This window comes from Sinohyriopsis cumingii, chromosome 10, assembly GCF_028554795.1.
Source record: "Sinohyriopsis cumingii isolate HCF-2022 chromosome 10, ASM2855479v2, whole genome shotgun sequence".
Lineage (NCBI taxonomy): Eukaryota > Metazoa > Mollusca > Bivalvia > Unionida > Unionidae > Sinohyriopsis > Sinohyriopsis cumingii.
The window spans coordinates 56,739,597-56,752,035 of NC_142970.1; the positions used below are offsets into that span (position 1 = coordinate 56,739,597).

Consider the following 12,439-nt stretch of genomic DNA (forward strand, 5'->3'; position numbering starts at 1 on the left):
TATGATGTAGGAATGGTGGGATATATTTAATAGGCTCATTCCATTATGGGTGAATGAGTTGGTAGTGGGAATGGCAAGGTTATATTTTATACATTTATTTATATCATGGGTGTAGGGGTCAGGTGTTTGAATTGTGGGGTTATATTTACATAAGCAAATTACTTGCCATTCTTCAGAGCCTCAATCACATCAGCTAGCATATTTCTTAATATCGGTGCCTTCACTTTTTTAAAATGTCACATATGTAGATAAAATATATGAGCACAGAAAAAGAAACCCAAAATGAATATATTAACATACGATGAATCAAGTAATTATATTGATCAATAAATAAAACCCATGTTCAGTACACTGAATCAGATTAGGGTCAAATCTTAATGTAAGAGATATAAATTATTTTGGCTGTATAAATTGATAATAAATGTTTAAAAAAGACTGTAACATTCATCATGAAATAAAATTTCACTGTATTGGGAAATTTTCACTATGTATAGTATAATAAGAGGACTTTTATTACAACAAAATTAAAAACAGGTAAAGGAACTGTAGATTCTGAAAAACAAATTAATTTTTTTTCATTTTTATCACATTCATATTTTTTTAATTTTTGTCATGTTTATATATTAAATTAAGTAAATCATAATACGTGTATAATGATTACCACATATATGAATGGGATAAAAATAGAAAAAATGAATTTGTTTTTCAGAATCTGCATCAAAAAAAATTCAGTAGCATTATTCACTCATAGCAAACAAGTATCCTGTATGTAGTACATAGGTGATGTCCAGGGGAAGGTAAATATGGAAGAGCTTTCCACTGAAAAGGTATATAAAGAGACTATTTTTATGCAGCTTAATACTGGAAATTGCATGACACGTCACAAGGCAACTCTCTTTCTTCATCTCCTCTCCACCATTCACTTGCTAGTTCAGATCTGTACCATCAGTACTTTTATTTACTGATAATTCTTTTGCATCTTTTTTCCAGCAAATTCCAATATTTTATATTTTTAATTTTTCATAGAATACAAGTGATGTCAAGTTCATTGTGAATGGAAGGGAAATACATGTACACAAAGCTGTACTGAAAGTAAGGTAAGATGTTGCAGGTCTTCATGTATTTTTAGCTTCTAAATCTGGCTGACATTATCTATGTACAGATTCAAATTTTGGTTTATGTTATCTATGCACAGATTCTAATTTTGGTTGATGCTATCTGTATACAGATTCTAATTTTGGTTGATGTTATCTGTACAGATTTTAATTTTGGTTGATGTTATCTGTACAGATTTTAATTTTGGTTGATGCTATCTGTGTACAGATTCTAATTTTGGTTGATGTTATCTATTTAGAGATTCTGATTTTGGCTGATGCTGTGTAGGTACAGATTCTAATTTTGTTTGATATCTGTACAGATTCAAATTTTGGTTGATGCTATCTATGTACAGATTCTAATTTTGGTTGAAGTTATCTATGTACAGATTCTAATTTTGGTTGATGCTGTCTGTGTACAGATTCTAATTTTGGTTGATGTTATCTATTTAGAGATTCTAATTTTGGTTGATGCTGCCTAGGTACATATTCAAATTTTGGTTGTTGTTATCTGTACAGATTCTAATTTTGGTTGATGCCATCTGTGTACAGATTCTAATTTTATCTGTGTACAGATTCTAATTTTGGTTGATGCTATCTATGTACATAATTTGGTTGATATTACCTGCACAGATTCTAATTATGGTTGATGTTATCTGTACAGATTCTAATTTTGGTTGATGTTATCTGTACAGATTCTAATTTTGGTTGACGCTATCTCTGTACATAATCTGATTTTGGTTGATGTTGTCTATACAGATTCTAATTTTGGTTGACATTATCTGTACAGATTCTAATTTTGGTTGATGTTATCTGTACAGAATCTAATTTTGGTTGATGTTATCTATGTACAGATTCTAATTTAGGTTGATGTTATCTATTTAGAGATGCTAAATTTGGCTGATGCTGTCTAGGTACATGTTCTAATATTGGTTTATATCTGTTTAGAGATTCTGATTTTGGCTGATGCTGTCTAGGTACAGATTCTAATTTTGGTTGATGCTATCTATGTACAGATTCTAACTTTGGCTGATACTGTCTAGGTACATGTTCTAATTTTGGTTGATATTTATGTACAGATTCTAATTTTGGTTGATGCTATCTGTGTACAGATTCTAATTTTGGTTGATGTTATCTATGTACAGATTCTAATTTTTGCTGATGCTGTCTAGGTACAGATTCTAATTTTGTTTGATATCTGTGTACAGATTCAAATTTTGGTTGATGCTATCTATGTACAGATTCTAATTTTGGTTGAAGTTATCTATGTACAGATCCTAATTTTGGTTGAAGTTATCTATGTACAGATTCTAATTTTGGTTGAAGCTATTTGTGTGCTGAACTTAAAAGATTCCAGCTGAAGAAGGTTTTAAAAATAAGCACTATTTTATACAGGTCTGTGAATGTCAAAGCAATGTTATGTACATGTGGATGTAAATCCATTCGAAGACATTCAACATCTAGTTTGCAGTATCTTAGTTATAGTTTCCATGCTGGATTAGGTTTCCATGGCTGTCATTCAGCAATGACACCCTGACAACAGACACTTGAGAGTCAGTCTTCCATATGATTTGTGTACTAGATGGGTAGTTCAGCACTTATTTTCTAATTTCATCACTGCTTCCATTTACCTCCAGCTTTGAGCAACAGATGCTTTCCTATCCATATTTCATCTGCTTGAGGTCACTATAACGTGGTCCACAGACCTCAGACTTTGTCTTCCAATTCCCTATTCAGTGGCCACATGGAGATCAAGAAACAGGCTGATAAAGAGGCAAGCCTCAGGCAGGACCAGCAGCCCACAGAATGATTTTATTTCCCAAGAGTAAACAGAGGCAGTATCAATGGGAAAACCATCCCATAAATCGTACTCTAACCTTCTGAAACTAAAATGCCATGCTTGTGCTATCCAGATGTGTAGATAAATGACTTTATGCTTCAGTGTTGTCTGCTGTTGCTCTGAAATTAAAATGCCTGATCACTTGTTATGACCTGGAAGTCTCATTCTGCATTCCCTTCCTCCTACCCATCTGATTTCCAAGGACATTCAATGGGTGTTAGAATCTAGGTGGAGACTAATTCATAATGCTTTAACACATTAACCCCTGGAGGTTTTTGCCATTTTTGCCTGAAAATCGAGTAGGAAACACATTTTGAAAGCTATTTCTGAATAGACTCGAAAACACCAAATCCCCGGTCATCTTTCATTAACATACTACCTAGTTGTGTTAGAAACATCGTTTTTCGTTGGCTACTTGACTCGCACATGTGCAGAAGGGTAAAAGTTGGACTTGTTTTTTTTTTTTTTTTTTTTTTTTTCTTTGCTAAACGGAGCCATTATTTTTGTATGGAGACCACTCTTTATTCCAAATGCCCATCTCATCCTACTTTTTGCAAAGGCTCATCTGTCTGCTTGCAGTTCATACCGGTTTGCCTTAGATCTGAGACCAAAAAGTCTAAAATCCGGTCACAAAATGGGATTCCAACCACTGGCGATTTTTGTGTAAAAAAAAGGTCAGGTCCAAAAAATGAGGTTTTTCTATCTTTATTTTGTAGTGCAACTAGATATTCCAGATTATTTGGTATCATTGTAGAGCTACATCTGTCTACCTTTCTATAATACCATCCATGTTAGTGTATCATGCATGACCATGACGTTACAGAGCTCGGCAGTAGGCTACTACCTCCTGCCCTGTAAAGTCGTTGCTAGGGGTTAGTGTGTTAACACATGAGTGACATCATGAATGAACAATCCCCGGATTCTAGCACCGGAGATTACCATGGAAATCCTGACATTTACACAAATGCTAAATCAACCTTGCATGCATTTTGTCATCCTAACCCAGAAATGCTTAATGTGCACACTTGGATTGTATCGAACAAGCACACAGAAACATTTCTGCAGGATAGAATTGCTTGGATGAGAAGGCCTGCCACTTTAAAAGCCTATCCAAGGAATCACAAATCTCACCTCTGTGCACATTAGTTCAAATTTCAGCTATACCAATGTGTGTATATGAAAAAGCCTGCCAGTACCTCTCTGGTCAGAGGTTCCTCCTGGTTTCTTCCTCCACCAAATATACGGGCTGCCATATATTGACTGTCATGTACAGGTATAAGCCATTAAATTCCACAAAACCAAATGAAACCTATTTGAGAAAATGGACAGTCTTCATGTGGTACAAGTAGAAAAACATCTCTCTTATGAATGTCTTGAAATTGTTTTGATGTGGTTAAAGTAGCCTTCCAGTTGAAAGCCTTTCACATTCAGCTCTCTTGTGAGATCTGCTTCCGTGTCACCCAATGCTCAACTAGTTCCTTCAGGAATCTGTTTCTCTTCCAGGTTTCATTGCAAAGAGCAAGCTTCCACTTAGAGAAAATCCATCTCATTTTAAACATGCTCTATTTATTGGACCTTTCTTCCCGAAGGCTTTGTTAGCATCCAGTAAGGGCAATAAATTGTTTCCTAAAATTTACTCAGTCAGTCAGAAGGGGCAGATAGTGCTTGTTGTTCCACTCAAAGAAGGAAAGGATAATATTTCTGCTCAGTTTTTAAATCCAGGATTTGTTTTACTGTCCATTCAGCCTACAGTGGATTAATCTAAGACCATAGGAATTTCTTATGTGTATGAACTCGTGACTACAAGAATTTTGTTTCCATGAAATTGTTATAGACTGACATTGTTTAAGCATTGCGTTAGCTGTCCAGTATGGTACACAACAAATTTTTCTATGATATACCTTTCATCCCAAAAGGCTGTTTTGCCTGATAGCAACAGTATGACTGGTTACCTTCACAGGTCACTCAGCACCTTCATAGCAATGCTTGTTACTCTGCAATTTTTTTTCTTCTTTTAAAACTCCATCCCTTTAAAGAGGGGTTGATTATCAGGGTAGTGGAAGGACTGATGATATACTATGATCTGGTAAATACTTTCAAAGAAACCTGTTTACTCCATAAATTGAATTCTTAAAACATTTTTTTTTGTCTTTCAGGTGTGATTATTACAAGTCTATGTTTTCAGAGAGCTGGGATGAGGCAGGAAAAGAGTAAGTTTTTCTCAAGCAAAACAAATGTAGATTAAAACTTTGAAATCATTTATTGTTTGTGGGTCTCAGCGTTTGTGGTTTTATAATAAAAATGACATTTTGGTTTGGTATTAAATTTGTATTAAGAAAGTGGTCCTGTTATTTTCTCAAAAGGGAACATTATTTATTGTCACTGAAAATGTGTGCTTTGTACTAATTATGAAATCTACAAACATGGGCACACCACACAAACACAGGTCCACAACAAAATTAAGAATTTACAGTTTTTGTGGTTTTCATGGTGGATGCAAAGTAGAAAGACACAATGAATATTAATTCTGCTGTGTAACCATAAGACTACTTCCCAGAGTCATTTAATTTTGTATTGACATGTGTTTCATTTCATATTTAAAGCCTCTAAATGGTATTGACTCACAAGAATTAGAACCTTTGAAGTCAATACTTAATATTGAAACCATACCAATCTCCCAACCAGTTACCCAACATGAAATTTTATCATCATTTTCACATCTGTTTTACATCAGGTCTTTAACATCAGGTTTTGAACATACTTAAGATATTTGGAAAGAAAAGAAAAATAAGAAAAACGCATGTTATTGATATGGAAATAGATTTTTGTTACAGATAAATGGGGGATCTTAACATGAGTCTTCATTACATATGAAAATCAGATGTTCAGTGATTGATGTAAATTAAATGGAAAATGTGAAACTCTATGACTGATGTAAATTAAATGGAAAATGTGAAACTCTATGACTGATGTAAATTAAATGGAAAATGTGAAACTCTATGACTGATGTAAATTAAATGGAAAATGTGATACTCAGTGATTGATGTAAATTAAATGGAAAATGTGATACTCAGTGATTGATGTAAATTAAATGGAAAATGTGAAACTCTATGACTGATGTAAATTAAATGGAAAATGTGATACTCAGTGATTGATGTAAATTAAATGGAAAATGTGATACTCAGTGATTGATGTAAATTAAATGGAAAATGTGATACTCTATGACTGATGTAAATTAAATGGAAAATGTGATACTCAGTGATTGATGTAAATTAAATGGAAAATGTGATACTCAGTGATTGATGTAAATTAAATGGAAAATGTGATACTCAGTGATTGAGGTAAATTAAATCAAAAATATGATACTCTATAATAGATGTAAATTAAATGGAAAATGTGATACTCAATGATTGATGTAAATTAAATGGAAAATGCGATACTCTATGATTGATGTAAATTAAATGGAAAATGTGATACTCTATGATTGATATAAATTAAATTTAGATCTATCATGAGTGTTCATTGCATATGAAAATGTGATACTCAGTGATTTGATGTAAATTAAAATGTAATACTCTGTGATTGATGTAAATTACAATGGGATACTCTGTAGTAGATGTAAATTAAAATGGGATACTCTGGTGTAAATTAAAATGGGGTACTCTGTGATTTTTAATTAAAATGGGGTATTCTGTGATGTAAATTAAATAGGGTACTTTGTGATTGGTGGGAACTAAAATGGGGGTACTCTGTGATTGATGTAAATTAAAATGGTGGTATTTTGTGTTGTAAATTAAAATGTGACTGATGAAAATGAAAATGGGATACTCTTATTTTATGAAAATTGAATGGGGGACCTTACACAAGTGTAAATGAAAATGTGATACTTTTTATTTATGAAAACTGAATGGGGGATGTTACACAAGTGTAAATTTATGTAATGAGTTGAATAAGATTGTATAACATGAGTTGAACATTATTGTATGTCATAAATTGAACAATATTGTATGGCATGAGTTGACGTATGAGTTGAACAATATTATGTGACATGAATTGAACAATATTGTATGTATAATGTGAGTTGCACATTATTGTATGACATGAATTGAACAATATTGTATGACACAAGTTGAACAATATTATGACACAAGCAATATTGTATGACATGAGTTGAACAATATTATGACTTGAACAAAATTGTATGACATGAATTGAACAATAGTGTATAATATGAGTTGATTGTTGTTGTTGTTGTTGTAGGGTTTAACGCCAGTTTTTCAGCACACAATAGGCTATACATGGTGGCCAGTGTTAATGGTGGAGGAAGAACCCGGGAAATCCTTGGAAAGAACCACTGACCCATGAGAAGCTGCTGGCAAGCTTTCTCACATACCCACATTGGCCGAATCCGAGACTCGAACCGCCGCAGACAGATGTGAGATGGCAGTGATCCGTAACAGAGAGCACTTTAGACCACTCAGCCACACGGGGCCCCAAATATGTGTTGAACAGTATCATTTAACAAATTGAACAGTATTGTTTGACATGAAGAATATTGTATGAAATGAATTTAACAATATTGTATAACATGATTATTGTGTTGTTCAATGGAATTAACTTTAAAAAATTACAAACACAAACTTTAGATTATGTTTATTCTAATAATGTAGGACTTTGTTTTTAATATTGTTGTGTGGGCTTGTTCATTGCTACATAATTCTACAGACATTATTCATTAACATTGTAACCTATTATTTTTCATAACATGAGGTCAGTATTGCTGAAAATTATGTACTACAGACATATTATAGTCAGTCTTTGGAATCATAATTAAATATTAATATCAAGCTGAAAAACAGGTTTGGCCACAACTTGGTTTCAGATGGTTTATTTCTGCTTGTGAAAGAAGGTCTGCAGTGTGTTTGTTAACAAGCTGTGGCCTAGTGGCTTTAATGAGTTCTTGATTCAGTGGCTTATCTATTAAGTTGTCTTAGAAAATTCAAATTTGCATCAAAACAAATTGCTGTTCACAAAATTTAGAACAATCTATGCCAATACAACCATCAAGTGCAGAGCCAAAATAAACATTTATGTTGTCTGCCTACACATTGCTAGTGAGGAAAATTATTTTATTGTGTACTTTGTATTATTGATTATGACTCGTGTATATATAGAAAATAAGCTTTTTCATTCATTCTGCCTCTCCGTCCCTTTCCTGTATTCAATTGCATGTTAATTAGTTATTTTCATTTCCTTTTATTACTTCCTTATTTCCTTTATTCATTCATTTATGTCCCTTCAAATTATCAAATTTGTATGCAGAATAATTAGCCTTAATGTTCTGCTGAAAAAGGTACAAGTTAATTTGAGATACGAGTACATTTCTGAAAAACTCAAAGGCAGAACATCATTAAAAGGAGATTAATTTAAACAATTGTAACCAATTTACCTATCTACAACCGATATCAATTTATCCTTCAGTAGCTGTCAGTTACATAATACTTTTCACATATCTGTGCAGATCACAAACTAATTTGAATGTAATATTATTTGTGAGTTGTGAATCCTTGCATACTTACTAAGATGGCTGTTGTTTGCAAGTGCTCTCAGGTGTGGGGTTAAGACACCTCAACAGTTTTGATTATATAACCTGTATAAATTCATTCTTCAAAACTTGGATATTTTTCATCCAGCTTTGATGATATTTTTAAGTTAAATTTTGTCCCAGAAATTGTTGGGACATCTTTACAATTACGTCATCTTTTTAATCAATTATAAGTCTGATATCTACACAGTTTTATACACAGTCATCTTTATTAATGAATTATAGGTGTGATATCTTTACAGTTTGGTACCTAGTCTTGTCAATCAATCAATTATAGGTGTGATATCTTTACAGTTTGGTACTTAGTCTTGTCAATCAATCGATTATAGGTGTGATATCTTTACAGTTTGGTACCTAGTCTTGTCAATCAATCAATTATAGGTGTGCTATGTTTACAGTTTGGTACCTAGTCTTGTCAATCAATCAATTATAGGTGTGATATCTTTACAGTTTGGTACCTAGTCTTGTCAATCAATCAATTATAGGTGTGCTATGTTTACAGTTTGGTACCTAGTTTTGTCAATCAATCAATTATAGGTGTGATATCTTTACAGTTTGGTACCTAGTCTTGTCAATCAATCAATTATAGGTGTGATATCTTTACAGTTTGGTACCTAGTCTTGTCAATCAATCAATTATAGGTGTGATATCTTTACAGTTTGGTACCTAGTCTTGTCAATCAATCAATTATAGGTGTGCTATGTTTACAGTTTGGTACCTAGTCTTGTCAATCAATCAATTATAGGTGTGCTATGTTTACAGTTTGGTACCTAGTCTTGTTAATCAATCAATTATAGGTGTGATATCTTTACAGTTTGGTACCTAGTCTTGTCAATCAATCAATTATAGGTGTGCTATGTTTACAGTTTGGTACCTAGTCTTGTCAATCAATCAATTATAGGTGTGCTATGTTTACAGTTTGGTACCTAGTCTTGTCAGTCAATCAATTATACGTGTGATATCTTTACAGTTTGGTACTTAGTCTTGTCAATCAATCAGCTACAGGTATGACATCTTTACAGTTCTGTACCTGATCGTCTCAATCAAATTTACAGGTCTGATATCTAGACAGTTTTGTACACTTTATCAATCAGTTACAGGTCTGATACCTAGACAGTTTTATCCACAGTTGTCTTCATCAGTCAATTACAGGTCTGATATCTCAACAGTTTTGTACACAGTTGTCTTCATCATTCAATTGCAGGTCTGATATCTAGACATTTCTATACACAGTCGTCTTCATCAGTCAATTACAGGTCTCCTATCTAGACAGTTTTGTACACAGTCATCTTCGTCAGTAAATTACAGGTCTGATTTCCAGACAGTTTTATACAGTTTTCATCAGTCAATTATAGGTTTGATATCTAGATAGCTTTGTACACAGTGGTATTCATCAGTAAATAACAGGTCTGATTTCTAGACAGTTTTATACAGTTTTCATCAGTCAATTACAGGTCTGATATCTAGACAGTTTTATACACAGTCTTCATCAATTAATTACAGGTCTGACATCTAGATAGTTTTGTACACAGTCATATTCATCAGTAAATTATTGGTCTGATTTCTAGACAGTTTTATACAGTTTTCATCAATCAATTACAGGTCTGTTATCTAGACAGTTTTGTACACAGTCATCATTGTCAATCAATTACAGGTCTGATATCTTGACAGTTTTGTACACTTCATCAGTCAATTACAGGTCTGATATCTAGACAGCTTTATACACAGTCTTCATCAGTCAAGTACAGGTCTGATATCTAGACAGTTTTGTACAGTCTTCTTCGTCAATCAATTACAGGTCTGATATCTAGACAGTTTTATACACAGTCTTCATCAATCAATTACAGGTCTGATATCTAGATAGTTTTGTACACAATCATCTTCATCAGTAAATTACAGGTCTGATTTCTAGACAGTTTTATACAGTTTTCATCAATCAATTACAGGTCTGATATCTAGACAGTTTTGTAAACAGTCATCATTGTCTATCAATTACAGGTCTGATATCTAGACAGTTTTGTACACTTCATCAGTCAATTACAGGTCTGATATCTAGACAGTTTTATACACAGTCTTCATCAGTCAATTACAGGTCTGATATCTAGACAGTTCTATACACAGTCTTCTTCAATCAATTACAGATATGATATCTAGACAGTTTTGTACACAGTCCTCTTCGTCAATCAATTACAGGTCTTTTATCTAGACAGTTTTATACACAGTCTTCATCAATCAATTACAGGTCTGATTTCTAGACAGTTTTATACAGTTTTCATCAATTAATTACAGGTTTGATATCTAGACAGTTTTGTACACAGTCATCATTGTCAACCAATTACAGGTCTAATATCTTGACAGTTTTGTACACTTCATCAGTCAATTACAGGTCTGATATCTAGACAGTTTTGTACACTTCATCAGTCAATTACAGGTCTGATATCTAGACAGTTTTGTACACTTCATCAGTCAATTACAGGTCTGATATCTAGACAGTTTTGTACACTTCATCAGTCAATTACAGGTCTGATATCTATACAGTTTTATACATAGTCATCTTCATCAGTCAATTACAGGTCTGATATCTAGACAGTTTTGTACACTTCATCATTCAATTACAGTTCTGATATCTAGACAGTTTTATACATAGTTGTCTTCATCAATGTATTACATGTGTCATATCTTTACAGTTCTGTACCACATCTTGCCATTCACTGAATTACAGGTGTGTCATCTATATAGTTTTGTGTCCAGTTTTGTCAGTCTTTGAATTACTAATGTAACATAATTATACATTTATGTACCCAATCTTCTCAGTCTGTGAATTACAGGTGTAATGCCTATACATTTATGTACCCAGTCTTCTCAGTCTGTGAATTACAGGTGTAATGCCTATACATTTATGTACCCAGTCTTCTCAGTCTGTGTATTACAGGTGTAATGCCTATACATTTATGTACCCAATCTTCTCAGTCTGTGAATTACAAGTGTAATGCCTATACATTTATGTACCCAATCTTCTCAGTCTGTGAATTACAGGTGTAATGCCTATACATTTATGTACCCAATCTTCTCAGTCTGTGAATTACATGTGTAATGCCTATACATTTATGTACCCAATCTTCTCAGTCTGTGAATTACATGTGTAATGCCTATACATTTATGTACCCAGTCTTCTCAGTCTGTGAACATGTGTAATGCCTATACAATTATGTTCCCAATCTTCTCAGTCTGTGAATTACAGGTGTAATGCCTATACAGTTATGTACCCAATCTTCTCAGTCTCTGAATTACAGGCATAGTGCCTATACAGTTATGTACCCAGTTTTCTCAGTCTGTGAATTACAAGTGTAATGCCTATACATTTATGTACCCAATCTTCTCAGTCTGTGAATTACAGGTGTAATGCCTATACATTTATGTACCCAATCTTCTCAGTCTGTGAATTACAGGTGTAATGCCTATACATTTATGTACCCAATCTTCTCAGTCTGTGAATTACATGTGTAATGCCTATACATTTATGTTCCCAGTCTTCTCAGTCTGTGAATTACAGGTGTAATGCCTATACAGTTATGTACCCAATCTTCTCAGTCTATGAATTACAGGCATAGTGCCTATACATTTATGTACCCAGTTTTCTCAGTCTGTGAATTACAAGTGTAATGCCTATACATTTATGTACCCAATCTTCTCAGTATGTGAATTACATGTGTAATGCCTATACATTTATGTACCCAATCTTCTCAGTCTGTGAATTACAGGTGTAATGCCTATACATTTATGTACACAATCTTTTCAGTCTGTGAATTACATGTGTAATGCCTATACATTTATGTACCCAATCTTCTCAGTCTGTGAATTACAGGTGTAATGCCTATACATTTATGTACCCAATCTTCT

At 33.3% G+C, this 12,439-nt stretch overlaps 1 protein-coding gene across 2 annotated transcripts in view; it reads left to right on the forward strand.

Annotated features, from left to right (window-relative positions):
- LOC149790195 (RCC1 and BTB domain-containing protein 1-like) overlaps window positions 1-12,439 on the forward strand; it is a 65,723-nt gene that overhangs the window by 37,567 nt on the left and 15,717 nt on the right. For both annotated transcript variants that reach the window (XM_089972188.1, XM_089972189.1), the window contains exons 11-12: window positions 1,027-1,097; window positions 5,091-5,144. In XM_089972188.1, coding sequence (XP_089828314.1) covers window positions 1,027-1,097; window positions 5,091-5,144 — 125 coding nt within the window. The remainder of the gene's footprint in view (window positions 1-1,026; window positions 1,098-5,090; window positions 5,145-12,439) is intronic.